Source organism: Triticum aestivum, chromosome 2D (genome assembly GCF_018294505.1).
Source record: "Triticum aestivum cultivar Chinese Spring chromosome 2D, IWGSC CS RefSeq v2.1, whole genome shotgun sequence".
In the NCBI taxonomy this organism is placed as follows: domain Eukaryota; kingdom Viridiplantae; phylum Streptophyta; class Magnoliopsida; order Poales; family Poaceae; genus Triticum; species Triticum aestivum.
The window spans coordinates 640,081,531-640,108,818 of record NC_057799.1 but is presented as its reverse complement, the minus strand read 5'-3'; the positions used below and the strand labels follow the sequence as shown (position 1 = coordinate 640,108,818).

General features: G+C 43.2%; 1 protein-coding gene, 1 long non-coding RNA gene and 1 pseudogene across 3 annotated transcripts; 1 reads left to right on the top strand and 2 right to left on the bottom strand.

Moving 5' to 3' along the window:
• The first annotated feature begins 5,203 nt into the window (after positions 1–5,203).
• On the top strand, positions 5,204–6,553 carry LOC123050685 (uncharacterized). Its single transcript, XR_006423815.1, has 2 exons — positions 5,204–5,614; positions 5,725–6,553. It is a non-coding gene; the product is annotated as an uncharacterized lncRNA (long non-coding RNA).
• A 12,274-nt stretch (positions 6,554–18,827) lies between these two features.
• LOC123050684 (WAT1-related protein At5g64700-like) lies at positions 18,828–21,964 on the bottom strand. Its single transcript, XM_044473442.1, has 6 exons — positions 21,731–21,964; positions 20,978–21,094; positions 19,832–20,072; positions 19,570–19,728; positions 19,310–19,458; positions 18,828–19,226 (listed from the first exon to the last, which is right to left on the bottom strand). Exons 1-6 carry the CDS (start codon positions 21,775–21,777, stop codon positions 19,001–19,003), a joined length of 939 nt encoding a protein of 312 aa, XP_044329377.1. The 5' UTR covers positions 21,778–21,964; the 3' UTR covers positions 18,828–19,000.
• A 2,168-nt stretch (positions 21,965–24,132) lies between these two features.
• Positions 24,133–25,750, bottom strand: LOC123056129 (elicitor-responsive protein 3-like; annotated as a pseudogene). The gene is made up of 5 exons (XR_006426674.1): positions 25,404–25,750; positions 24,969–25,034; positions 24,747–24,873; positions 24,496–24,613; positions 24,133–24,410 (listed from the first exon to the last, which is right to left on the bottom strand). The product of XR_006426674.1 is annotated as an elicitor-responsive protein 3-like (transcript).
• Between the last annotated feature and the right edge of the window lie 1,538 nt (positions 25,751–27,288).

The window sequence follows — 27,288 nt, the reverse complement described above, 5'->3', positions numbered from 1 at the left end:
TCGCCATTTCAATTTTGAAAAAACCAAAAGAAAATAATAAAAACTTTAAAAATTAAAATCCTTTGAGATGTAGTTATGTTACTACATCTACTAGTTAGAAAAATTTAAAAACTTAAATTTGGACATGTTTTACAAAAAAATGTGATGAAAAAGTTAAACGACTATATTTTTTGGTATAATATATCAAACTAAACTCCAGAGGGTTAATATGATTGACAGCTTACTATTGTCAGGAAAACAACAAGTGCAGACTTGGAAACTAAGGGGAATATAACTCAGAAGTTAAGCGTGCTTAGGCTGGAGTAGTGAGAGGATGGGTGACCGGCCGGGAAGTTAGACGATTTGGAATGAGTGATCCACACTTGAGCAGTTATGAGGGGTGATTAGAGACTAAATCGTCAAATAATTCAGAAAATTAAAAATCAGAAGAAAAAAATCAATTTTTTTCTAAAAATTCAAAAAAAAAATCTTTCGTCCCGGTTGGTGTTACCAACCGGGACTAAAGGCCCCCCATACCACGGCGCGGGCTCGTGCCACGTGGTGGGCCTTTAGTGGCGGTTGTTGAACCGGGATTAGGGGGGGCTTTAGTCTCCACCTTTAGTGCCGGTTTCAGAACCGACACTAAAGACCCTTACGAACCTGTATTAAAGCTCCATTTTCTACTAGTGAAAGAGCAAACATTATAGTCGCAAGAGACTGCAAAAGAACTCCCAATATCCAGCTCCTTGTGGGATGAGTATCAACTTGACTTGCATGGTGAAAAAGTGGGTGATGGACGATTGAGTTGAGCTCCGGTCCTTGGTATAATGCTAGTAAAGTAACACCTGCTGCACAAAGAACTATACCACAAACTTCCGCAATCCCATGGAAGCTCTTTAATTGCAAAGATTCCACACTACCATATGTAGAACAACAAATAATTCACTGATCCACATAATTTGATCATAAAAGTTAACATTGCATAAAAAGCTGCTAGTGAACCTATTTTTCAGTCCCACTACTGTTACTACACTGTGCTCATCACAGCACTCATATCTATACAATAGTAGGTTTACACTACGAAATACTTAATTGGTAAAGAGTTGGTGGTGGTGCGTTCACTTCTTAAGTTGTTAGGAATCACCACGGTTGTCATCCATTTTCCCGAGGATATACATATGGTTGATTTGACTAATGTATATTTTTAAGATGATGTTTTAAATTCTGTGCGAACTCATGGACCATGTAGCACAATTTAAACAACTGATAATATATGACAAAAATTAACTTCCATAGTGACGCACAAGCATTTAGCCATTAGTTTTTACTAAATTCGAAGAAGCGCTCATAAACAAATTTCACAATGGTACTCAATTAGTGCGGAAAATAAAATGGTACACCATAATAAGTGAGGGATGCTGGACAAATTTCACATGAACATAACCAATAGCAACTGATTAGCACTCCCATTATAAATACATATAAATCTCTATAACTATTTTATCACAAGAAAGTTAATGAGATAAAAAGTTACAACTCAAAGGTTACACCATAATAACTATTTTATCTCCACCCTTTATCATACTTGAAGATGCTATCTTCAACCGTTGCACATTTACTCAGCTAGTGATATCATCTACTCCACTCGCAATTGGGCTAGGCCAGGGCCCCTAGCTTGCCTAACCTAGCCAAGCAACGAGCCTAGGTGGATATGGGCCTCGCCCCACAGTTTCTCACTCAAAAAACAAGGTTGGTCAAGCTTGTGCCTGGTTTAGGACTGGACAAGTTTGGTTTGGTAGGGCCCTAGAAGATCTTTCTATAAATAGAACATATAAAACTACATGATTTATTAAATTTATTTCTCTGAACAATTGTAGTTCCCTTTGCAAAAGAAAATAAATTTCTTTCATGTTAGCTAAACATGAAGAGTTATTAACATCGCAATATAAATGCCTTTGGATATATAATTTAAATAGCTGATTTATATTTTGTTTGTATCTAAACATCTCTAAACTTTAAATCAACTATGCCCGTGACAAACTTAAACTTATCATAATTCACACATTTATGCAAGATATATGTATTCTTTTGTATTCATTGCAAATAAATATATATGATGTCATATTCATGCAATTGATGTAAGGATATTACAATACAAATTAAGTAAGCTTAGTTTGATAACATATTTAAATTTTGGTTACCACAAGGAAAAGATAAAAATGTTCTATCATTAGGAAGTAATGCGTTTATCATTAAAACACATACCCCAACAAAAGAGCCATAAAGAAAGTTAAAACTGGCAGGAGATTTAGTACTGCTGAAGCATAATTGGCCAACACATGATATGTTAAGAGAAGCTGACATCCTGGGAAAATGAAAGAAATGAAGATTATTAGTAAAATAATATGTATAAATTTTATTAAAAAAAGAATCAATTAAGATAACTAAGAAATACCAAAGGTTTGTTGTAAGATAGAAAATTTATGATATGATTCTACACAATAACTATTTAGTACATAATTCTTGGTTGTGCACAACACTTCCGTTGGAAGTTAATCAATTAACCTAAGTAAATAGCTACTTTCCCCGCAAAGATGAACCACAATTGTCACAATTAGTTGAATCAGATAAACTAAAATTATCTGTCGGAAAGGCCGGATTGCCATTGATGAAGGTGATGGGTATAGTACACTGAAACCGAAACGACCAAGCGATGAATTAATGTAAATAAAATAAATTTATATATTGCAAAGGGTAAGAACCAAAAGAATGATACAATTATGGTATTAGGTATATGTCTAACAACTCCATGTCACCATTCCTCACATGATACTTTAATCCCTATAAAATACAAAAATTATGATAAAAGAATACATTGTTGCAAACAATTTTTGTAATCCAATAGTGGCATTTGATAGAAAGAAATTCAAGTGTACTACAACACATCTTCCTTGTACTTTTACCTACCCATATAATGCATGCACAAATAGCTTCAGACAAACTTTGTGTGAAAGTTGTGGGGCGGTTTTCCTGCAAAAATAGATCTCAGTGCATGCTTCCTAGATGACATTAAGATCTAGCTAACTAAGCAGCCAAAAATATGCGTACCTTTCAATCGCAAAAGCAATGGGCAATAAGAACATGGTGGCTATTACATGCCTGTAGAAATTAAGGACGTATGTACTTGTACCTTGGTTAAAAGCAGCTTTGGTAAGTATTTGCATAACCCCATAGATAAACCTTAAGAGAAATGAAACAGCATATGGTGATGTGTTTCCCATTACTCTCGTCGTTAGAACTTCAAAGACGATTGCCAAGATATGTTGGGTTTCGTCCATGGACCTATCGCATAAAAATAGACGAACAAACAGGATAAGAAACTTTTATCCAAGGGATCGTATCGTGCGCTCCTTTTCTTGTCTTCATTTCTCATTTTCTGGTGTTTCTTACACGGTGCAGCTTTCATGTGTGTATATACACAACACAGCTAGGTCCAAGACGCAAACCCATCACGTTCGGTAATGAAGTTTAGCACTACACGAACTAGTACACGTACACACCAGATGGCTACATGTCTTAATCTGACTAGTGCTAATCCTACTCATGCTAGGACACGGCCAATTCATGGCATGCAAGCCATCACACAAACGGACACGATTGCTACGTGGAAAGTAAACTGATTTAATCTAAACTTTCCTACTTTGTTAGTGCTATAATACACGTAGGCGTGTTTGGATTACTCCAACAAAATACCAGTACTTGCCCACACGTCAAATATCCGGCATCAGAAAAAAAAATTGAGGGGGCATCGGGGCGTTTAATCAAGGCTTTCCAAGTTACATAAATAGATCTAGTTGGCTTAGCGGCTCTTCTCTTGTATATCATAGTCTAGATCAATGATGAAACATGTGTATGTGACCATGTAATTGCATGTATTCGAGACTTGTAATAACTTGTACCGCTATTTTGAGACGATGATGAGAAATTTGTGTTGGATCATTATGATGATGATGATGATGATGAGACTATGTTGTAGCACATAATGATGATGATGATGACGATAACACATTCTTGTCTCATATAGTTTCAATGTATGTGTATGTTGCTACCATATAAAACATGTATAAATACTGCATAAATACACACACAAAAAAATATATATAGAAAACTTAGCAGTGGCACGAGGTAAGAGGGTAGCAGCAGTGCCAGGGCAGCGCTACTGCTACACAGAGTTAGCAGTAGCGCGAGGTTCAAACCATTGCTGCAGCTAGTTAGCAGTAGCACTTGGTGGACCCGCGCTACTGCTAACTCTATACTGCCAGAATAGTTGCAGCGTGCCCCTGCGCTACTGCTAGGCTTTTTCCTAGTAGTGGTAGTAGATGCATTTCCATGATTTGAGGGGCAAGGCGCATTTTCAAGGGGGCACGAGTTATTTTTAAACTAGGGGGTACGAGTGTAACACCCGTACTAGTTGAGAGTCTGGGTCTGTAGATAGTCGGCCTTGGGCCATGTGGACACAATGTACAAAATGCAGGCATCATTGGCTAAAGTCCCAATGGCGCGCTAGCGGCCCCTGAGTTCTTCTTTCGGTTCCCTGGCGGTGGGGGTGGTAGAGGTTGGTTGCGCGATCTCTATGATGAAGACCACCGCAGCGAGGGTTGGTCGCTCCCTTGAACCCCGTCCCTGCCCTGTCTCTGCCGACAAAGAGTTGCGCCGACGATCCCGCTCACGCCTGACCTCATCCTCGCCCGCCGGCTCTTCATCGCGTGGCCTCTTGCCATTGTTGTCGGAGAAGCACATCCTCTCCTTCTCCATCTTCTCCAACCTATCGGCGAGACCCTCCGCCCCTCTGCAAAAATGTCCGTGCGCCCGACCTCACCCTCTAATATCGCGTTTGGCAGCAGGAAACACTAGTGTGGCCTCGCTCACCGCCCTTCTATATCCACGGTCGTCGCTTTATATGCAAGCATCGCACCGGCTGCACGAGGCTGATTGAAGCTATTTGACTCACCTCCTGCACCGCGTCGGATGGTATACTAGGTCGGGTAACCAGATAAGTGAAGCTAAACCTGAAACGTAGGCCAATCGACTCCCCCCCCCCGCCCATCTCCACACCTTCGCCTCCATCAACATATTGTGCCAACCCGCACGACCCATTTTGCACCTCCATGGGTAAGACCAACGAAAATATATTTTAGAGCAGGTGCGCCCCGGCCCGCTTATCTGGTGCGTACATACGCCTCGTGATATGTGCCAGCCGCTACCGTAAGTTTGCCAGGCCACGGTTATATCGGTCGGGTTAGCAGGTCCTTCGTCCGTGATCTCGCCTACTACATAGCGTAGGGTACTGTTCATCAGCTAGAAACGAGACAAACAGCTATGGGACACGGCCCGTGACTCTGGTCTATATGCGCCCCCCTTTATCTCTAGGAGCAGGCTAGCCGGCGGGGGAGGGGGATTCAGCAGGGGCAGAGAGGCCGAGGGGACCCGATCCTGAGCGAGACGCAGGAGGTTCTGGTGCGGCGAGGAGGCACCGGGACGGGCGGGCCGCCGGGGAAACCCAGCGCCGGGGCGGCAGCGGGCACCGCCGCCCTCGACATCTCGCCCAGCCGGCCATTGTACGGATCTATCGAAGGTAAATACCTCACTTCAGCCGTGCGCATGGTTTCTCTGGTTGTCGGGATGTACTTTGCCATTGGGCGCATAGCAGGATGGTGATCATTCATGGATCTATTTGCGCTGCAGGCCAGATTGGAAACGGAGTTGGGGCAGCAATAGATCTCAGGTGTTCATCTGCAATCCGTCATCATATGCAGGTAAGATGGCAGGCTGGCTTGATCTGTATTTATCGAACGGGGTTGGGGCACGTTTACTCTGGCTGTCTTGACTAGTCTTGGTAAGGTGGATCGAATGGACATATTAGCTGATACGTTCCTATCGTGGATGAATCAATGTTTACAGTTAGGCTTTTTGGGTGTATGGGATGGGCCAAGGTGCAAGTCTGAATTTCGACAATATGTAAAGCTCACCAATACATAAGGGCTATTAACAGACTAAGGTGTGCGAATAAGGTGATCTGACTTGACCGCGCCATTGCTATATTTGACTCTGGATACAAATCCTGTACAGCTTCCGATTTATCTATCCAGGGTTCTTCTGACGTGAGGCAGAGAGCAGACCAGAGTCAGTCCAACCTGGATAATCATGCAGGTACTGTATTCTTGCCCCAGTATCAGTCGCAGTGTACATGGGCTTGGTTGTGAAAGGTGTACAGAAAGTGGGTAGTTCTTGGCGCAGATGACTAGATTTTGCAGATTGCATTTATGATGTGCAAAGTACAGCCATGTACTCCTTGGATGCAAGATACAACATTGGTTGTTTTTGTTCAGTGGAGAGTGCGACACGATTGATGATGTGTGTAGCACGATTGCGGCAGTACCTCCATGTCCATCTATTTTAATGTTTATGGAAATTATACTGATGTGGAGGTTGTTGGCTCTAATTGGGATTGAGGGGCTTAACCTGTCAGCAGTATCGTACTTGGAAGTACCACAAAAATGCATGTTTCATCGTATCTGCCAGCGGCTCCGTTTATGCTATTCACGGCATATTGTTGATTTATCTCTGTTTTGTTTTTGCCCAGAATTACAGCAAAATCAACAAACTGCCCACGACCTTGTAAAAAAACTGCCCACGATACCTGAAGAATACGAATCAGACAGGGGAGATGGCTACATATAATGGTCCTACTTACTGATGTTCAGTACATTTTCACTCTTCACTATGTGAAATAAGCAGAAAAGAGTGAAACTGATTATTACAAACTGAAATATTTCTACATATTTTAAAATACTTGAAATAAGAACAGAAGAGTGAAAGTGATTATTTCACAAACTGACTACTTTGGAATAATAATTTTCATAAGAAAGAAATGCAAAACACCGATCATGTGCTTGGCACATAATGGTCATGTAGATTCAACGTTTATGGGAAAGGTACACGATGCTCACACATGCCAGAGATAGGTTACTTGTGCGAGGTACAAAGTCGGGGGTTTATCATGTACACTAGTACTTGGTACAGCACGGGATCCATTTTCAAACGTTCATGGGTAAGGTACATGATGAAGTGATCGTGTACTTGGCACGTTGTACATGTTCGAGATGCTTATGACGCCTCTGGTTTGTACAATGCCCATTATTCTTATTAAATACTCCATCCGTCCGGAAATACTTGTCCTAGAAATGGTTGTATCTAGACTTATTTTAGTTATAGATACATTCATTTTCAACCATTTCTAAGACAAGTATTTCTGGACAGAGGGAGTATTATATATATGCGATCACACTTTTTCTATGGGGGTAAGAGCATCTACAACCGGACGTCTCAAACTGTTCAGCCTTATCCTACATGGCCACATCCACTTTCCCCCTTTCCGTGCCGCTAGCCTGATCCCATCATCCACTTCCCTCCCTCTCGCCATCCGCCTCTCCGCCATGGCCCGGCAAAATAAGACCACCTATGCTATGCTATTTTTTTAATATTTAGAACGAAGGCTCAAGAAGAGCCCGGCTTTGAATTAGCAAAGCGGCTGATACAAGGAGCAAAGCGAAACACACTCAAAGGCAGCAACGATAGCAAGCAGATGCAACGCCATGCTGCGGCCATCACCCTACAAGACAACCTACACCAACAGGACTAACTACGGACTTGAGAGGATGCACCACTTCTTCCACCTCCAACTCCTCCTCCGGATCCACTCCATCCGGAGGTAGCCCCGCGGCGATCCGGGCTTCGCACCTTGCCAGGATCTGCTCAAGGAGTTGTAACCGGCGCTCCGGCGATAGAAATGGGTGGGTCCCTTATCCGGTGACGTGGGGGCATGGCTATTACTGGTGGCGGATGGGGAGTGGAAAGTGGTGGCGGCGGCGGACGGGCGGAGGAAAATGTGGAGGGGTAGGGTTTCGGTGCCGACGGTCGGCTTAAATAGTCGGGCTAGGCACTACGCGGCACGCCGGAGCAGCGCCACACGACAACATCGGTCCGACGGAGGAGACAAGTTTCAGACCGTCGGTTTTCCGGGCGATTCCGCATGGGACCCCGACGTCAGTCCGACCTGGCGGATGCGCCCAGGCGCCCCCCATATTCGCCCCATATTTGGGCTGAATATGAGGATGCCGGTCAGCCCGAACGTTTGAGACCCGTTTGGTGCTCGGCCGGGTCGAAATTTTGTGATCGGTCGGTGACCGGGCGGGCGGCCCATCCGGGCGTTTATGGCGGGTTTAGAATTCCCGGATGTAGATGCTCTAACAGGAGTCCGTGTACATCTCTCATTTTGTTTTAAGTACACGTACGCATAGCTCAAAATAGAGTAGATTTAACTGTACGATAATAGCAATACATGAACCGCAAATGCTCAACAAAGGTTTTTTTTTTCATGATAGGAAACAAACACGTGACACGCCTGACATTGGCGACATGGAAGACTACGCATATTACCCTGTCCGGCCGGGCGTTGGAAAAAAGTTGTCTCAGCTACATCTCGTTTCACATGCAGCTTTATTTGATGCGGGATTCTCTATGACAAAAATTACGAATATGATGTACAAATGACCACAGAAGATCACCAACGACTCACTGCACGCATCACGGGCCCACGGCCTCACGGGCATGGCTCCGCATACCTTGTGAGCGGAAACGACCAAACCTGTGCAGAGCCTAGGCTCGCGTCGATTCAGCCTGTCGCTTAGGCTCGTAACAGCCATCTGCCACGGTAATAGGAGTAGAGGTAATAGCACCCCCGGTACCCTAACTTGCATCCAACGTGATGATTTAGTACCAAAGTTGCAAAATTTGATCAAACCATACCTCAACTTGCAACCAATGTGATGATTTAGTCCCAGGCCAATCAGAGCTCGCCAATTGGCTGCCAAGTGGCTGGACCGGTCAGCGCGCGCAGTTTTGCACAACCCCCTGCCGTTTCACTGAATCAACCCGCAGTATAGCACACCTGAATTAAATCTGTCGGAATCGAGTTCATGTCCGGGCGAGAGCTGGTCGCTGTCGGGCCGACAGAGCTCACGGGCTGGCGGGGCGATGGTGACGTCATCGACGGAGGCGTCGTCGCCGCCGTTTGCCGGCGGCGTGGAGATGCCGGCATCTGCTCATCTCGTCCGGCCGTTGGGTGCATTCCCTCCTGATTACTGTGAGCTCGACGCCCCGTCTCTGCTCCTCTCCTCTCCTCTGCTCTGCTTTGCTCCGCTGGGCTCGTCGCCCCGCCGTTTGCAGCTCGAATCGCGTCCATTTGTGCTCGAATCGGGGTCTACTAGTGGTGTTTTCTGAGGAGGGTAATGTATGGCGAAGTGGAGCTAGGGTTTCGGCCTAGGAATTTAGGTTTGGGTTCGACACGATAGCTCGGGTTTATGGCGGACAAATTAGATGTTAATGCCTTTGTAGTTGGCTTTTTGTTCTGCTTTAGCATGTTCTGTACTCAAGCATCTGTTCGTGTTGTGAAATTTAACTCCTTTTTGCTGTTGAAGTTGTTTTGTACAGAATATAAACTTGGCTATTTTGTTACACCATTTAGTGATTGTTTTGGTAATGCTAATGGTATGTGCAGCTAAGTTTCAGTGAATTGAATGGTTTGTGTTAATGTTGTGCTAATCTTGTATTTCATTTATGGTTAGTTTATATAAGTTCACTGAATATGTTCAGTTATCTGTAGTTCAGTTACTACAGTTACTGAAAACATTCAGTTAACTACAGTAACTGAATATGCTCAGTTAATGTTGCACTAGCTGTGATAATGTTCAGTTTGTGTAGTTAACTGAATATGTTCAGTTAACTGAATGTTTTCAGTTACTGTAATTAACCATGTTCAGTTACTGTAGTTAACTGAATATTTTCAGTTACTGTAGTTATCAGAATTTTGTCAAGTACTGTAGTTAACTGAATCTTCTTGAGCTTACTGTAAGTTAACTGAATATTTGTTTCTCAGCTGATGCATGTTTGTTTTGAATACAGTGTGTGATGCAGCAAATGGAGAAAGGGTGGACAGTCCATTTTTTACACTGGAACTTGAGCATGGAGGAATTTTCTGTGGCCCAATCACAAACCTGGAGTACTGGAACCCTTCTGTTGAGGTGCTAGACTTTGTTGACTCTGGCACTTTCTCTTATGCATTCCTTGAACAACACTTGGTTTGGTTGGGATATCCTGTGAGTGAGCACATCATTTACTTCAGCAAACCAAATAAACCAATCTCAGATGGTTTGATCAGAATTAGCAGTGATGATGATGTGCAGCATATTATCAGAGCTAGTGCTGAGCATAAGATGCTTGTAGTCATGGTTGACCATACAGATTTCATCAGCAACTTCAGGTCTGACTTGGTGTGCACATTGCCCCTATCTTTCATAACATCAACAACAAGTTTTGCAGCAGGAAGTGCATCCCCTTCCCATAGCCTAGTTTCAGTCTTTGTAGAAGATCCTTTGTCAGAGATTGCAGCAAATGCAACAGACCCAGAGAGTTTGCTTATTGAGGGTGCTGAGCAGAACATGCTAACTGAAGATCCCTTGTTAGAGATTGCACCAATTGGAACAGACCCACATAGTTTGCTTATTGAGGGTGCTGAGCAGAACATGCTAACTGAAGATGGAGAAACAGTTATTGAAGATGTAGTTGTTTCAGATTCTGATTTCAGTGACAGTGACTATGACATAGATGATGGTGATGATGATCTTTATGATGACAACATTGACTTTGATGTTGATGAAGAAGCTGATCAGGATGAGGATGATGTGGAGCCTGAATACTTGCTTGAGGATGAAGATCTCAACCTATCAACTGAGTAAGCAGATGAACTTAGGTACAAGTTTAAAGCTTTCAATGCAAAGGTGGACATGATTTCCCCTGTGTTTAAAGTAGGGATGGTATTTGCTGATGTGGTTGAGCTAAGACATGCACTGACTGCATATTCAGTTAGAAAAAGAGTGCAGATCAAGAAGATAAAGAATGACAAGAGGAGACTTGAAGCAGTTTGTGAAAATGGTTGCCCATGGTTTCTGTATGCTGGCAATGACAATAGGACAGGGGGGTTTGTCATCAAGACTTACTATGGAGAACATATATGTCAGAAGAAATGGAAGATAAGGTCACTGACAGCAAAATTCCTGTGCAAGTATTTCATAAATGAGTTCAGAGATGACCAGAAGATGTCACTAGGTACATTTTCAAGAAAGAGCACCAATGAATTTCATGTCACCCCTAACAGATGGAAGCTAGCTAGGGCAAGAACTGCAGCACTTAAGGAGATCCATGGTGATGAAGAAGAGCAGTTCAGTAGGCTTAGGGACTATGGTCATGAATTGAGGAATACCAACCCTGGGTCTACATTTCTTCTGTCAACTGATGTTGTTAGAGACAAAGATTTCCCACAGGGCAGGAAATGTCTGAAAACTCTATATTGGTCTTATGATGCATGCAAAAGGGGTTGGCTCAAGGGATGCAGGCCTATTATTTTCATTGATGGTTGTCACATGAAAAATAGGTTTAAAGGAGTGTTGCTTAGTGCAGTGGGTATTGATCCTAATGACTGCATTTTCCCCATTGCAATGGGTTGGGTGGAAGTAGAGTGCACCAGTTCTTGGGAGTGGTTTCTCACTACATTGAGAGATGACCTTAACATCACAAATAGTGCTCCTTTCACTATTATGAGTGACAAGCAGAAAGGTTTGATCAATGCTGTGCAAAAAATCTGGCCAGATGCTGAGCATAGGTTTTGTGTTATGCATATTTATCAGAATTTCAATGAGAAGCACAAAGGAGAGCAACTGAAGCAAGATATGTGGGCCATTGCAAGAGCACCAAACAGGGTTAAGTGGAGCCAAAACTGTGAGAAAATGGATGGACACAGTGCAGCTGCCTTCCACTGGACTGAAAGACTTGATCCAAAGACATGGTGTAAATCATTTTTAGTGTCTTTCCCAAGTGTGATATTCTGCTGAACAATAACTCTGAAGTTTTTAACAGCTACATTCTGGAGGGCAGAGAGATGCCAGTGCTGTCCATGCTGGAATACATTTTTTACAAGATCATGCAAAGGCTAGTGAGTAAACAGAGAGAGGCCATAGATAAGTGGGCAGGGCAGAGAATATGCCCAAAGATCAAGAAGAAACTAGACAAGAACACTGAGTTTGCTGCTAATTGCCATGTCTCTGAAGCTGGCCAACAATTGTTCAGAGTTCAGTCTGGTAACTCTAGTTATACAGTTGACTTGTGCTTGCACACTTGTGACTGCAAGAGATGGCAGCTCTCTGGAGTACCATGTGGCCATAGCATGCTGCAGGGAGGAGAGAATTGACCCAGTGACAATGGTTCATGACTGCTACAGTGTGGAGAATTATCTGAAAGCATATGGATACACTCTGGTTCCACTTAAAGATCCAAAGCATTGGGAGAAACAGAATGGAGACAAAGTATATCCACCAGTTTTCACTAAACAGTTGGGAAGGCCAAAGAAAAACAGGAAGAAAACACCAGAAGAGAAGAGAAGCAGGAATGGTGTTAGATATTTGAACAAAAAAGGTGTGACAATGCACTGCTCAATTTGTGGCAGAGCTGACCACAACAGGAAAGGGCACTACAGGTGGCAGGAAGCACTAGTTGCAGAAGGAGTAGAGCTTGTTGATGATAACTATGATGATCCAACATTTCTTCAGGTATGCTTCTGTTGCATCTCATTTTGCACAGTTGGCTCTAATGCATGAACTCCCAAAAATGAGCTTATCTGAACATCTTTCTTTGCAAAACATCTTTCCAAACAGGCCAGATCCTAGGTTGGATCCTACTGAGTCACCAACTAGTATGGTTTTTAACATGGCCAGCAGGGAAAGAGCAAGAAGACCTTCTCAAAGGGTCCATGGCCCACTGCCTGAGCTCTCTTCATTTGTTGCTACTGCTGGGGCTAAAATACCACAACCCAGGGTGACTACAGAAATGAATATTGCTAGGCAGACCAGGGCAAGAACTACAACTGACATTGCAAGAGGAAAGAAAAGGAGAGGCGGAGGAGAGGTACATCCAAATGCAAGAAGAGGAAGGGGAGCAAGTGGAGTTTCAGCTCTAGGAAGAGGTGCCAGTGCAGATGCAGGGTCAGTGGAGGGAGCAAGTGCAGGTACTGGGAGAGGGAGAGGAGCAAATGCAGGTGCTGAGAGAGGAAGAGGAGCAAATGCAGGTGCTGAGAGAGGGAGAGGAGCAAATGCAGGTGCTGGGAGAGGGAGAGGAGCAAATGCAGGTGCTGGGAGAGGGAGAGGAGGTAGTAATGTGAATGCATGGAGAGGAGAAAATTCAGATGCAGGGAGAGGAAGAGGAGGCCAAGCAGGTGAGAGGGCATGGTGGCTGATGTTTGGAGATGACATTGCCAGTCATATTCCTGACCTAAATGCTCCTCCTGATGATTTTCCTGCTGCCTGATCTAGTGGCAGTTCTCAGGCACCATTTTTTGATAAGGCCTATACTTATGTAACTCATAAACTGGCCTTTTTTGTTATGTCAAACTATGGCATATATTGCCTCCTTGTTGATGGCAAAATGTGGCATATATTGCCTAATTTCTGGATGGCAAACCATGGCATACATTGCCCTTTTTGTAATTAAATATTATAATTAGGAGTTAACTGAATGCTGGAATACATTTGAATCTTGGAAGATAACTGAATGTTGCAACATATCTGAATTTTGTTGTTCACTGAATTTAACTGAATTCTGTGGTGTTATCTGAAGTGAATTTTGGTGCTATTGACTGAAAAAAACTTTAAAAATTGTTTTGGAATCAATACTGTTGTTGTTAAGTGAGTACTGGAGTGAATACTGCTGTTGTTAATTAAAAATATTTTTTGAAAAAAATTGTTTGTCCTGGGTATCGAACCCAGGAACTGTGAATAGCAAACCTAACTGCATTGCCAGTGTGATAGTAGTAGTGATTTATTTAGATAGTACCACACACTATAGTTAAGCACACCCACCGTTCCACTAGCTCGGTCGCTCCGCCGATTCGGTTTCCTAGGCCTTTAAAGCCAACCACCTCAACTCCACTAGCTCAACTCCACTCAACTCCACCTCGCTCCCAGTCCACCCACGTCGCAGCTCGCTCCTCGGTCTCCCCGCCACCCCGCTCCACCAAGAAAACCCTCGCCGCCGAGCTCCACGCCGCCGCCGCCACCATGGACAACACCCCCGCATGGCAGAGGGCCATCGAGGATCTGGCCGGCGACGACGACGCGCTCCGCACGGACCTGAAGGAGATTGCGCGGTGGTTCCCCTCCGGCGAGATGCTCCTCCACCACGCGCGTGGCCTCGTAAAGGTCATGACTGACGACGAGAAGCGTCGCGCCATGCCCGCACCCGGCGTAGCTCCGGTCCTGGTCTTGCGCTTCGCGATGGCCGAGACGCGGTCCGACGATCCGAGGCAGCGCGCGCGGTGGTGGATGTACCGCTCCGCCACCACGCCGTCGCCGCACCCGGATCCGTTCCGTGTTGCCTCCAGAATGCAGCGCGTCGACGACTTCGTCCTCGCCCTCCCCGCGCCGGTCAACACCGCCTACTGGGACCGCTTCAAGCCCGACATGCTAGTCCACGACGACGTCTCCGACGTCCAACCCTCCTCCGACGATGAATCCTACTCCGACGACTCCGACTCTGACTCTGGCTACAAGCCGGATAGCGAGTCTTCAGGCGAGGAGGAGATAGAGGTGGTGGTGCTATCTGACGACGAGCCAGACGACGTCGTCATGCTGCCTCCCGTCGTCGCCGGCAACGAGGGCGACAGAGACCTCCCCATTGACGTGGACCTGCTACCAGAGGTGCCTGGCGGGCAAGCACGGGATGGCTCGAAGAAGAGGAAGAAGCCGACGAAGATTCAAGTTGCAGGGGAGGTGCGCCGCTCCCAGCGTCTGAAGGAGCTCAAGAACTGAAGAACTGAAGACTGCAGAATGTAGTTAGGTATGCTGAGTAGCATATAAGTTAGCATATCAGTATGGGTTGAACTTTTGGTATGTGTTGAACTACTGCTGCAACTGCCTATGGGTTGAACTTATGCTGCAACTACCTAAGTTATATGTATATGTTGCCATCTGTTGCTTTCATATGTTGTTGGTGCTGTTGTTAGTTGTATATGCTGCTACAAAATGTTGCTGTTCAGTTAAAATGAGTTTACTGAAACAAATTCAGTTAAGCTTACTGAATACAAATACAAATTCAGTTAAAATGAGTTTACTGAAACAATTCAGTTAAGCTTACTAAATACAAATACAAATTAAGTTAAAATTAGTGTACTGAATACAAATTAAGTTATACTTACTGAATACAAATTAGCTAAATTTAGCCAGTAACTAATATTAGCCAGTAACTAATATTAGCCAGTAACTAATATTAGTCAGTAACTAAATTGGCTTGTTTTTAATTCCCTGCCTAATATTTACCTCTGCCTACCTACCACCCACCCCTCTTACTTCTATATAAAGCATACCCAATTGGCACAAACACCAGTCAAAGCCAAATCCCTCACTTCTCCTTCCCCCAGCCGCCAGAGAGAACCCTAGGAGGACATGGATCCTGGAGAGGTAGTAGATGCAGAAGAGGTACCCAGTGGAGCTAGGCGTAGAGAGGCAAGAAGGTTGCAAAGAAGGGAACTGGCAGAGAGGATCCTTGCAGCACGCAACCGCAAGGATGTACAGCAGTTCCTGGAGGCATTCCCACCTGGATCAAACCCTAGTGATGATGATATCATCTACTGGGCAAGGAGGAGGGCTAATCTCCATCCTTTTTAGGTCACTAGGATGAGGTGGACTAGGATTCTCTACCCAGATGATTGAGCTCTTAAACACCCCATTGCTCCTGGCTCTTCTATCTATGTATGAATGCACTGCATGTCAATGCAACTCTATCTATGTATGAGTGAGTGTTTTATCTATGTATGAGTGAGTGTGTTTTATCTATGTATGAGTCAGAGTTTTATCTATATATGAGTCAGTGTTCTATCTATGTATGAGTCAGTATACTCTTATTGCAATGTACTAAATCTATACTACTTATTCTCTGTTTAGTTCCAATTCTGCACATTTTTTACTAGAGTTCAGTTAAACTCATGTTAACTGAAACAAATACAGTTAAATAACTTATCTTCAGTTAAAGTCATGTTAACTGAAACAAATACAGTTAACTCTATAGTTAACTGATACAGTTAACTAGAATTCAGTTAGACTCATAATCCATTTAACTATAAATTCAGGAAACTGGACATGCAAACAGAGAGAGAAAATTGAGTTAACTAAAAGCAAATTCAGTCTAATAACACCTTGCAACAACATAACTTGGGCAGTCATACAAATTCAGTTAACTAAAAGCAGTCATACAAATTCAGTGCCTTAGATGATACTGGCATACAAATCAACCAAGTTCAATAAAGAAGTACAACTAATTAATAGCTCCAACTTAAGGCAGCATTGCACCAACAATGAATTACTCAAATTCATCTAAGATCTCCTTCAACCTCTTTATCTTGCTCTTGGTCTCCTCCTTGTGCCTGAATAGATCACCAATCATGTACTCTAGTTTCTTCTTCTCCTTCTTCAGCTCATCCCTCTGTGACACCACTTTGTCCAACTTTTCTTTCATGTTGTCCATCTGTTGCTTCATCTCATCCCTCTCTTTGTCTGCCTTAGCCCTCAGAACCTGATGAATGCTAGTGGTAGATTTATCAGACATCTTCTTCTTCTCAAGCTCTTCCTTTAGGTCAGAAAGAGCAAGTCTTGCATTGCCCAATTCAGTAATTGCCTGCTCCTTGTCACCCACCATCTTAGCAAAATCTAGTTTAAAAAACCTCAGATCATTTTCCATCTTTTCCTTCTCTTTCACAACCCTAAAATTTTCTTCAGCAAGAACTACACTTTCCCTGAGCCTTAGCTTGTTCTCATCATCATACATGCCCCAAACCCTGGCTAAACTCATCTTCAGAGTGGCAGGCCATTCAGGGTCAATCCACTCCACAAACTTGCATTTAGGTATTTCCTAACAGATAAGAATAGAATTCAGTTAGTTCATTTGAATTCAGTTAAGTTCAGTTAACTGAATTTAAATTCAGATAAGTTCAGCTATTTCATTCTAATTCAGTTAAGTTATGTTATTTCATTTAAATTCATTTCAGTTCACTAACAAGATGCTGTTAACTCAAAGATTCAATTAAGTTCACAAACTAGATGCTCTTAACTGAAAATGCACTCCTCCACATTTACATGGCACACTCTTATACAGATCAAAGTAAGATGACACATTGCAAGTTTTGGTACATCTACTGACCTTTTGTGCACAAGCAAGATACCTCCTTCCACTATCAACTGATTCAAAGCACACAAACTTCTCACACACACACTGGTGTTCACATCTAGCTGCAAGATCTGGAGCAAGGCCTATCCACTCAGAGCAGAAAACGGTGGCAGGAGCAGGAGCCTACAACATTGTTTACAACATATTCTAGTCAGCAAGGAGGCAGGCATCATCTATGCTGAAATTTTGCTACTCAAGAACATACACCCTTCCCCATTTTTGCTCAATCCCTAACTGCAACAGAACTAACCTCACTTGTCACAGAGTAGCCGTCGGACGACGAGCTCGATCCTTCACTCCAAGATACCATGGGGGCGACCTGGACGGCGGCGGCGAGCTTGCTGGCGGCGTCGAGAAGCTGATGCTGGAGCTGAGGGGGCAAGGGGGCAGATGGGGAACGAGTGGAGCTGGATCTTGGCCGGACGTGAACTCGATTCCGACAGATTTAATTCAGGTGTGCTATACTGCGGGTTGATTCAGTGAAACGGCAGGGGGTTTTGTGCAAAACTGCGCGCGCTGACCGGTCCAGCCAATTGGCGAGCTCTGATTGGCCTGGGACTAAATCATCACATTGGCTGCAAGTTGAGGTATGGTTTGGTCAAGTTTTGCAACTTTGATACTAAATCATCACGTTGGGTGCAAGTTAGGGTACCTGGGGTGCTATTACCTCATAGGAGTACGTAAAACTGGATTCTGTGACGGACATCTCGAGGTACAGCACAACAATTCAACCGCTGAGATAACGCGGCCCCGGTGCAGATGTTGTAAAAATCCGCATCCGTAAGACCAACCAGAAGCCAAAGCTGCCACCATCGAATACCCTAGATATCACCTTGGCTCAACTCTTCCGACACTGCCAACAGCATGCCAACGTTCGTGGCCAGCACCCCGTCCGACTTCGAGATCTGATGAGTAGCACTCCCTGCCAAATACCACCTAGTTGTTGCATCTGCCACAACACCAGCACGACAAGGCGGCGTCTGCCTCCCTCCTGTGGCGGCCAGGCTCAGGTCAACATCCGGCCGCAAATCTTCCTCCGTCCAAGACACTAGCCAGCGCCCAAAAACGGCTAACTCGTGGCTCCGTCCCACATGTCTCCCCGCCGGTGGCCATCCCAGCTCCGGCAGACCCTCCCCACCATCACCACATGGGGACACCGCCCCAGGGAGCACCTTTCTCGGGGTCACCAGTCGCGTCACCACGGAGTCGCGAGAGCACGCGTTTGCAACGGTCAGAATCTCCTTTCCTCTACAACAGGAGCTCAAAAGCAAAGACTTTCTTGAAGCCGTGAACAAGCAATTAAAGCTGCTATATATAGCTGACCGGCAGTAAACAGTAGTCCCTCCGTTTTCATTTACTCTACATATTAGCTTTGTCTCAACTCAAACTTTGTGAACTTCGATCAAATTTATACAAACAATTATTAATCCAAATACCAAACCAGTACCATTAGAATTAACATTGAACATATATTTATTATTATGAAAGTTTATACTATTTTCTATAAACTTGATCAGATCTTATAAAGTTTGACTTTGGTCAAAGCTAATGTGCGGAGTAAATAAAAATGGACGCAGTATTACAGATGTGTCAACAGCTTCTGGTGGGCAGACCCAAGGCAAAAGCTCTTCTACACCTAACAACGTTTGCTGCTCACCGTTTCATTTGGGTCTTTCGAATCAGGCACTGGCTTGATTGAATCCTGCGTTGATGGAACTGGTGCGCCGCTTTCTTGTTCCTCCAAATCAAAGCATGCTGCATGTTCTCTGCCACCTCCTTGCTTGCAGAGAGCTACTTGCTCTATTCTCTTCCCCCAGAGAACATTGTACAGACCACCAACCATCAGCGCTCCACTAATTACACTGTTTATCAGAGGAAAAATTTCAAGAGAATTTCATTTTTGGTGTAGTTTTTCTGTCTAACAAGAAAACATTAAGAAATGAACCTTCCAAGGCTAACCGGTTCTCCCATGAGTAGCGACAGAATGACCGTGATAACCAAAGTTAGGGGTACTGTCATGGACAGGAATACTGGGCCGCACCGGCCGATTACCCAGATTTGCAGGTAATTTACCAATGCGGAAACAAATACGCCCTACAAGTGAAGTAATTTCACAGAGATTAGGATTTTTGTTTTCTACTTCCACGGTAACAGTCTTCTAATGAATCAATGATTTGCTGCTCCTGAGGGGATTCTTGTACTTACACAATAGACGATAGCGACAAGACCTACATCCAAGCTCAGCTTCCATCTTGAAAAGTCTCTCTCCATCACTAGAGCCATAAAAAAAGATTGAACAGTCGCAAAGACAATCTGAAGGCTAGTGTTAAGCAGTATGGATGGATACTCCTCCAGCAATGGGCCCTAGAAAGCAACATGCAGGCTAAATTTAGGATGAATAAATTAGCATCGCAACATGCCCGCACACACTTGATTGTGTAACCTGTGCACACAGCGAGATGCATACCTGAAACACTGTCCAAAGAGCAAACAATACAGTCGCAAGAGACTGCAGGAGAATTCCCAATATCCAGCTCCTTGAGGGATGAGTATCAACTTGACTCGCGTGATGAAAAAGAGCATAATGGACAACAGATTTGAGCTCCGGTCCTTGGTATAACGTTAGTACAGTAACACCAGCCGCACAAAACACTATACCAGAAACCTTCATAATCCCATGGAAGCGCCTTAATTGCAAAGACTCCATTCTACCATAAGGAGAAGAACAAATCACTCCCTATTACACGGAATTTTTATCATAAAAGTTCACATTGTATATAAAGCAAGTCAAACTAATTTTCAGTCCCACTATCTTTACTACACCATGTTCATCAATGCACTCACATCTACACTAAAGTATATATGTTTAGACTACTAAATACTAATGGTAATGATCAGAGTTGGTGGCCGTGCATTCACTTCTTAAGTTATTAGTAATTACCACAGCTGTCATCCATTTTTCAGAGGATGTACATACGGTTGATTTGACTAATGCATATTTTTTAGATGATGTTTCTAAAGTTTGTACGAACTCATGGACTATCTTGCAGAAGCATTTAACAACTGTAATATATAACAGAAAATAACTTCCGTAGCAGCACAAGCATTTAGCTAATAGTTTTTACTAAATTCAAAGAAGCGCAATAAACAAATTTCACAATGGTACTCAATTAGTGCGGATAAAAAAATTGGTACACCCTAATAAGTTAGGGATGTTGGTCAAATGTCAGATGAACATAACCAATAGGAACTGATTAGCACTCCTACTATATATAATTAAATATAAATCACTGTACTATTTTATGGCAGCAAAATTAATGAGAGAGAAAGTTACCACTCAAAGGTGTTATCTCCACCCTTTACAACACTTATAGGTGATACTTCCAATCGTTCCACACACATAACTCAGTTAGTGATATCATCTGCTCCCACTCACACTTAGTTTGATGACATATTTAAATTGTACTCCCTCCGTCTCACAATATAAGACATTTTTGCAAGCTAACATATCTTGCAAAAACATCTTATATTGTGGGACGGAAGGAGTATTTACCAAAAGGCAAAGAAAAAACTAGCCTTAGGAAGTAATTCAGTTATCATTAATAACACATACCCCAACAGAAGAGCCAAAATAAAAGTTAAAACTGGCAGGAGATTTATTACTGCAGAAGCAGAAGCTGCTGAAGCATATTTGAGGCCAACACATGATATGTTAAAAGGAGCAGACATCCTGGGGAAATGAAACAAGAGTATAAGATGTATAACATTAATAAAAGAAATGAAACAGTTTAACTAAGAAATACCAAAGGGTCTATTGTACGATGGAAAAAAGATGGTATGGTTAATACAATAACTATTTCCATAATTCTGAGCTTTGCACAACACTTCCGTAGAAAGTTGATCAGTTAACCTAAGAAAATACCTACTTTCCCCACAAAAATGAACAACAATTTTTGCAATTAGTGTAACAATTGGAAGTATATATTAAATCTGGTAAAACTGAAATTCTCTGCCGGAAAGGACAGATTGCCATTGATGAAGGTGATGAGTATACTACACTAAAACCAAAATGACCGAGCAAGGAATTAATGAAATAAAGGAAGTTTGTATATTGCAAAGGCACACAAAAGAGTTTCAAGCATATAAAGTTTGGATAAGAACAAACATAATGATACAGTTATGGTATTGGATAGATATGTAACAACTTCATGTCACCATTCTCACACTAATACTCTCATCCCAATAAAACAGAAAAAATATGAGAAAATAATGCACTGTTGCAAATAATATTTTAATCTAACAGTGCCATTTGATAAACAAGAATAACAAATGTATAAAAACATTTCTGGCTCGTACTTTGACCTACCCATATAATGCATGCACAAATAGCTTCAGACAGACTTTGTATGACATTTGTGGGGCAGTTTTCCTACAAAATAAATCTCAGTGCATGCTTCCTAGATGACATCCAGATCTAGGTAACTAAGAAACCAAAACTCTGCATACCTTTCAATCGCAAAAGCAATGGGCAGTAAGAACATTGTGGCTATTGCATGCCTGTAGAAATTAAGAACGTATGTACTTGTACCTTGGTTAAAAGCAGCTTTGGTAAGTATATGCATAACTCCATAGATAAACCTTAAGAGAAATGAAACAGCATAAGGTGCTGTGTTGCCCATTACTATCGTTTGTTAGAACTTCAAAGATGATTGCTTATATACCACTACTTGCCCATCAAGACACGTCAAACATTCAGCATCAGGATAATTAATCAAACCCTCACTGTCATAAGGTTAGTTCAGATAGGACCCATAATCCACTTAAGCAAAATATATTTTATGTATGCTTTACTATGTACATACCACACAAGTCACTCACTTTAATCAAGGTTAAAAAATGGCATCAAACTCTTTTTAGGTCTAACAAGTTGGTTACATCATACCAGCAGAGCATATATTTCAACAAATTAGGTATATCAGTCACAAGGTGCTTGTGTACTTATTAGAATGCATGATGCATCCACTCAAAGCATATATTGGCATTTATTTGAATAATCCAGCACTTGAACATTATTATGGCACGAATGGAAAGTCATGTATACTGGTAGTATTATTCATCTCAGGTTGTTCATCTCTCTAGAGAAAAGGAAGTAGGAACTTCAAAGTACTTCAGTTGCAGTTAAAAACTAAAGCATATTCATATTTGTAAAGGAGAAAGGATTCAACAGTTCCAACTTTCAATCCCAAGGTGACTCGGATGCTTTTTGGACATTCCCTGCAAAAATTATACTCGGTGACTAATGCTCAGTGAGTCATTTCGCATTGTATATTTCTGTAGACATTATTATATTTGAAAGAGATCTTTTAGTAGACACATTATACAATGCATCTTTGGAGGGATCAGTGGCAAAAGTGATACGATGTGGAAAAGGAAGAGGACAGTATAGTAAATACATGCATCTTTATGAAGTGTGGAGTGATTAGTGGCATAAGTGGCACATGATGTTGAAAAGGAAAAGGGCAGCAGCTAAGGACCAGTAAAATGGTCATAGGAGAAGTTGCATTAGTGTCTACCAGCAAAAGGGCTCGTGCATTGCAACGGGAGAAAAAAAATCATAATCTCCAAAGGCCTTGACAACATTTTGTTGCGTCACAGATAAAATTTCGGCGAACATTTTGTTCAATTTCATCACCATTGTTTAATGCACGAACTTTAAAAAAACATGAACATTTTTGCATTTCCAAACATTTGTTTCCAAAATTGCAAACATTTTTTAAATCCACAAAAAAATTATGACTTATCAAACATTTTATATAAAAAATCGTTTTTAAATATTTGAATCTCTTTTGATGTACCAAATTATTTAAAGAATGAAAAAAGAAAGCGGAAAATTTTAAAAAGTAAGAAAAAAAATAAAAAAACAGGCTGCCCGCACATGGGCCGGCCCAAACGGGCGCGCTGCGTCTTCTCCAAGTACAGAGAGTGCAGCATAGGAGGACCTATTCCGTGGGCCGGTTGGGAATTCCTATGTGTGAAACATTTTTTGTCATTTATAGGTGGCATCGATGGTAATATTTGCAACTTTGGTGTGAAGATGCACTAATGAATTTATTATTAGATATAGATTGCCATGTAAACGGCACTAAATCTAGAACAACGCTTTCATTATGTTTAAAGAATAAACTGCCATGCTTCTAGAAAAATTGGTTTAGAGTAACAGTGTCCGTATATTTAGCCTTTTAGAAGTTATGCTGTTCAAATGGAGCATTTCTTCCTGCAGCGCCTCCGGCCCGCCCCCTCCTTCTCCCGCAGGCCACCTCTCTGATCGTCCTGCCCCGGCCCCTCCCTCGAAGCCGTGCACTACTCGGGGTCGACCCCTCCTACCGCCAGGACCCCGATCTACTCCATCCATACTCGCTGCTACATGAGGACGGCATCGGGCAAGCCCGAGGAGCAGCCAGGGATTACGGTGGCGGGGACTAGGATGCTCCCAATGCGCCCGAGACTCCGAGTGCGGAGTTCGACAGTGGGTTTCCTCCTAATGCGCCGAACCCATTTCCATTAAATTCCCCCTTTTCCTTATTACTTTCTGGGTGTGGACTTTTTTTGCGGTCCAAAAAATCTAGCCTTGACGTGAACAAAATGGTACAATGAATTCCTTAAGCAGTATTGATATGCATTGCAAAATGATGCGGTGAATTGCTTAATTAGTATCGATACATAATTCCCCCATTTTGACGCATTTTTCTGAATGTAATACACATCAAGGAGATCGGAAGCCTTTCTATCCATTATGAATTGCGTAAGTATTGTTGATATGCATTACAAAATGATGCGGTGAATTGCTTGATTAGTACTTCATGCATCGATACATATTTCCCCTATTTTTACTCGTTTTTTCTGAATGCCCTGTCTGTCATACACATCAAGGAGATCGAAAGCCTTTCTATCCATTATGACAGACATACAGCACCATCTTGCTGGCTCGCTAGCCTTTCTCAGGTGGACTGATTCCAGCCGCCGTAGCTCTCCTCCTCCTCGTTTTCCTGCAGACGACAGAATTGCAGTCAGATCATGGCGGCCACGACGACGATGCGCCAAGGGCAAACATGTAGGAGTATGTTCGATTACCTCTGCCGGGGTGAAGGTGAGCGCGATCTTGATCTCTCCGCGGTACTCCTCGTCCTTGACGACCCGGTGCACGGCCGGCGGCAGGCTGCCTTCCTGAAGCACCGCCTCCAGCGGGATGCTGAAGAAAATTCAGTTAAAGTTCAGAACCAGCAGGCAGCAGCTGAAACGGGTGTTCTGAATTTCTGCAGGAATAATAATGTGCCAGGTTGGATCCGAGAGTACAGGAGGTGTGTTTGTATGGTAGTACTTGCCATGCTTCTCCGACGAGGTCGTCGGCCGAGAGGGCGTCGCTGTCCATGATCTTGACCCTGAGCTCCGGAGCGTCGCCGGAGATGGCGAAGAAGAAGGTCTCATTCCACTCAGGCTCGCTCCCTGCTCCTGTAATAAGTAAGTTCCACGACGAGTGAATTTCTGACGAGAGGAGATGACAGTGATTTCTCATGGACGATCTATGCATAGGTGCATATGTATACCTGATGCGACGGTGCTCTTCTGCTCGTGGCTGCGGCAGGTGAGGATCACGTACGGGTCCATGCTATCTGATCCATCAGCAGTTAAGCAATCAGATCGGAGATCTAGTCATGAAGATCAAGCAGACGCTGACGAACTAAAAATTAATTCCTGAATAGGACAACATGATAATCAGGTGCTTAATTTTGACGATCGGTGCAGATCCTTCTCCCATAGATATTCAATCCTCTGCCGGGACGAACAAAAGAACACGCAGGCAGAGACAGATTCAGTAGTGACTGAATTCACCGCGGTCAGCTACATAGGTATGCTATCTACTAATTAACAGGAGCAGCAGAGATCATCATACATGCAACCAAGAAAGGGATGAAGGTCCGATGATGATCTACATGACGGCGACGCGCCGACGCCGGCGGATAGGTTCGATGGTTACTTACTGAAGAAATCGGAGTCGTCGAGGCCCTTGGCGGAGACGAGCAGCACCTCCAGCTTCCCGCGCACCATGTCTCCTCCTCCTTCTCGATCTCCTCCGGCCGGCCGGCCAAGTCTTGGATCTCTCTCTTGGTCTGGGTGAATGTCGCCTTCACCAACCCACCACGGCACCACCGTATATAGAGGAGTGTATGTGAAGTCAAGGAAGCCTTCCACGGAATCTATTAATTTTCGCCAGCTTGGTGCCAGACTGCATATTCTCTGGCCAGTCTTCCGGTTATTATTGAAAGAGAAACGGAAAGGTTTGTTGCGCCCGCGCGTCTGACCAATGGCCTAGCCTGGCCAGGAACATGCATGCACCCAAATAATGCACACGGCAAGCTGGTTCACCAGCTTTTGCATTTGAATATACTCCGTCCTGACTATGACTCGGTCGACTTAAATATAGTTATTTCTCGATTAATAACATACTCATCCTCATGTGTAGTTATTTCTCGATTTTCTTGTCATCTTTGCACCTGCACAAACTCATCTTTGCACCTGCACAAACTTATCTTCAGGTGTTTACTCTCTGTGACAGTCTGATGCGGCCGCGAAATGTGCGGGCTACTATGTGGGATCATTGGCTTGATTGGTTACAGGTACGACCAAGAAAATCAACAATTCATCAATAGTGGCTACCAGCGTATTTGAAGGTGCAAAAATAAAACAATAGTACTGTTTGCCATTCTAAGACCACATAGATGACCTCCTCATTACTCCGAGGAACACCACGCGAGAATAGAGGAGTCTAGAGTGGAAAACAACCGTGAGATACCAGTCTTGGTAGGAGCAAAGCACGGCTTGCTATCAAGGTTTTGGTTACCGGTCGAAATTTCGAGATTTCCCATGGTTACCGCGTATTTCCGTGCCCCTCGGTAAATCTCCATACCAAGCAAAAACGCTTGATTTATAGTAAAGTACGTAGGGTCTAATTAATGCCATGAGAGTTGGTTCTGACGTGTTGATAGAAACCTAGTTCTTGTTTTGAGAGGTCTCTGGTTCGAATGTTCGTTCATTCACTTATTTGAATTTAAATTTTAACTATAAAATTCGTTCGAAATATTCTCGGTATTCCTTGGTAGCCGTGGTAACCATGTTTACCAGCCCCCTTGGGTAAAATTGCCTCATTCGGTAACCAAAACCTTGCTTGCTATAACACCCTGCCAAGTCGATCTCCACCGCTTTTTCGGGAACTTTCTTGTCATTTGTTCAATTAAACCTCGGAGAGGCAACAAAGCTTGCTCTAAAAAACATCATACCAAGAGGTATGTGTATCTTGTGCGGTGGTTGGTTCTATACTTGCTCGCACCAATGACAAGGCGTAGTCGCGTGACCTACGTCATGGTTTTTCTGTCTTCTCTATTTTTGTCAAAGTTTTAAACGGTGGCTCCTTGGTGTGTTTGCAGGTCCAAACACAATGACAAACGTGTCCTTTGTCATTGGAGGACGACATAGCGGAAGAGTCATTCAAATTGTCTGGAAAATGTTGGGAATTAGCACGCAAGCACACTTATGCTGATATGAAAACTGCAGTGGACCAAAGTAAATTTTAGCTTCATATTTATGCACCTATTCAAGGATCGTTGGTAAACACAGAAGGAAACCCATGAAGTAGCATAGAAAGAGATGCATATCTTACTCGATTTTGTTAATTATAGGTTGACCAAGATTTTCTAATGTCTCGGTTGACTAAGAGATGTGTAACTTCAGTTTAGTAAAAAGTGTATCTTACACTTTTCTAGTTGCACTTTCCATTGAACGAAAATTGCACATATCTTAGGAGTTAGATAGGAAAGGGTTACTTGTCGTGCATTGCCGGTATCAACATTCACCCTTAGAGCAACTCCA

Bases quoted from the DNA above. Each gene is read 5' to 3' on its own strand.
- LOC123050684 (XM_044473442.1), bottom strand. From the start codon at position 21,777: ATGTCATACAAAGTCTGTCTGAAGCTATTTGTGCATGCATTATATGG. The intron at 21,095-21,730 runs GTAGGTCAAAGT...TCATTTCCCCAG, and splicing joins TTTGTGCATGCATTATATGG to GATGTCTGCTCCTTTTAACA. The intron at 19,459-19,569 runs GTAAGTACAAGA...CTTCACTTGTAG, and splicing joins TTGTCGCTATCGTCTATTGT to GGCGTATTTGTTTCCGCATT.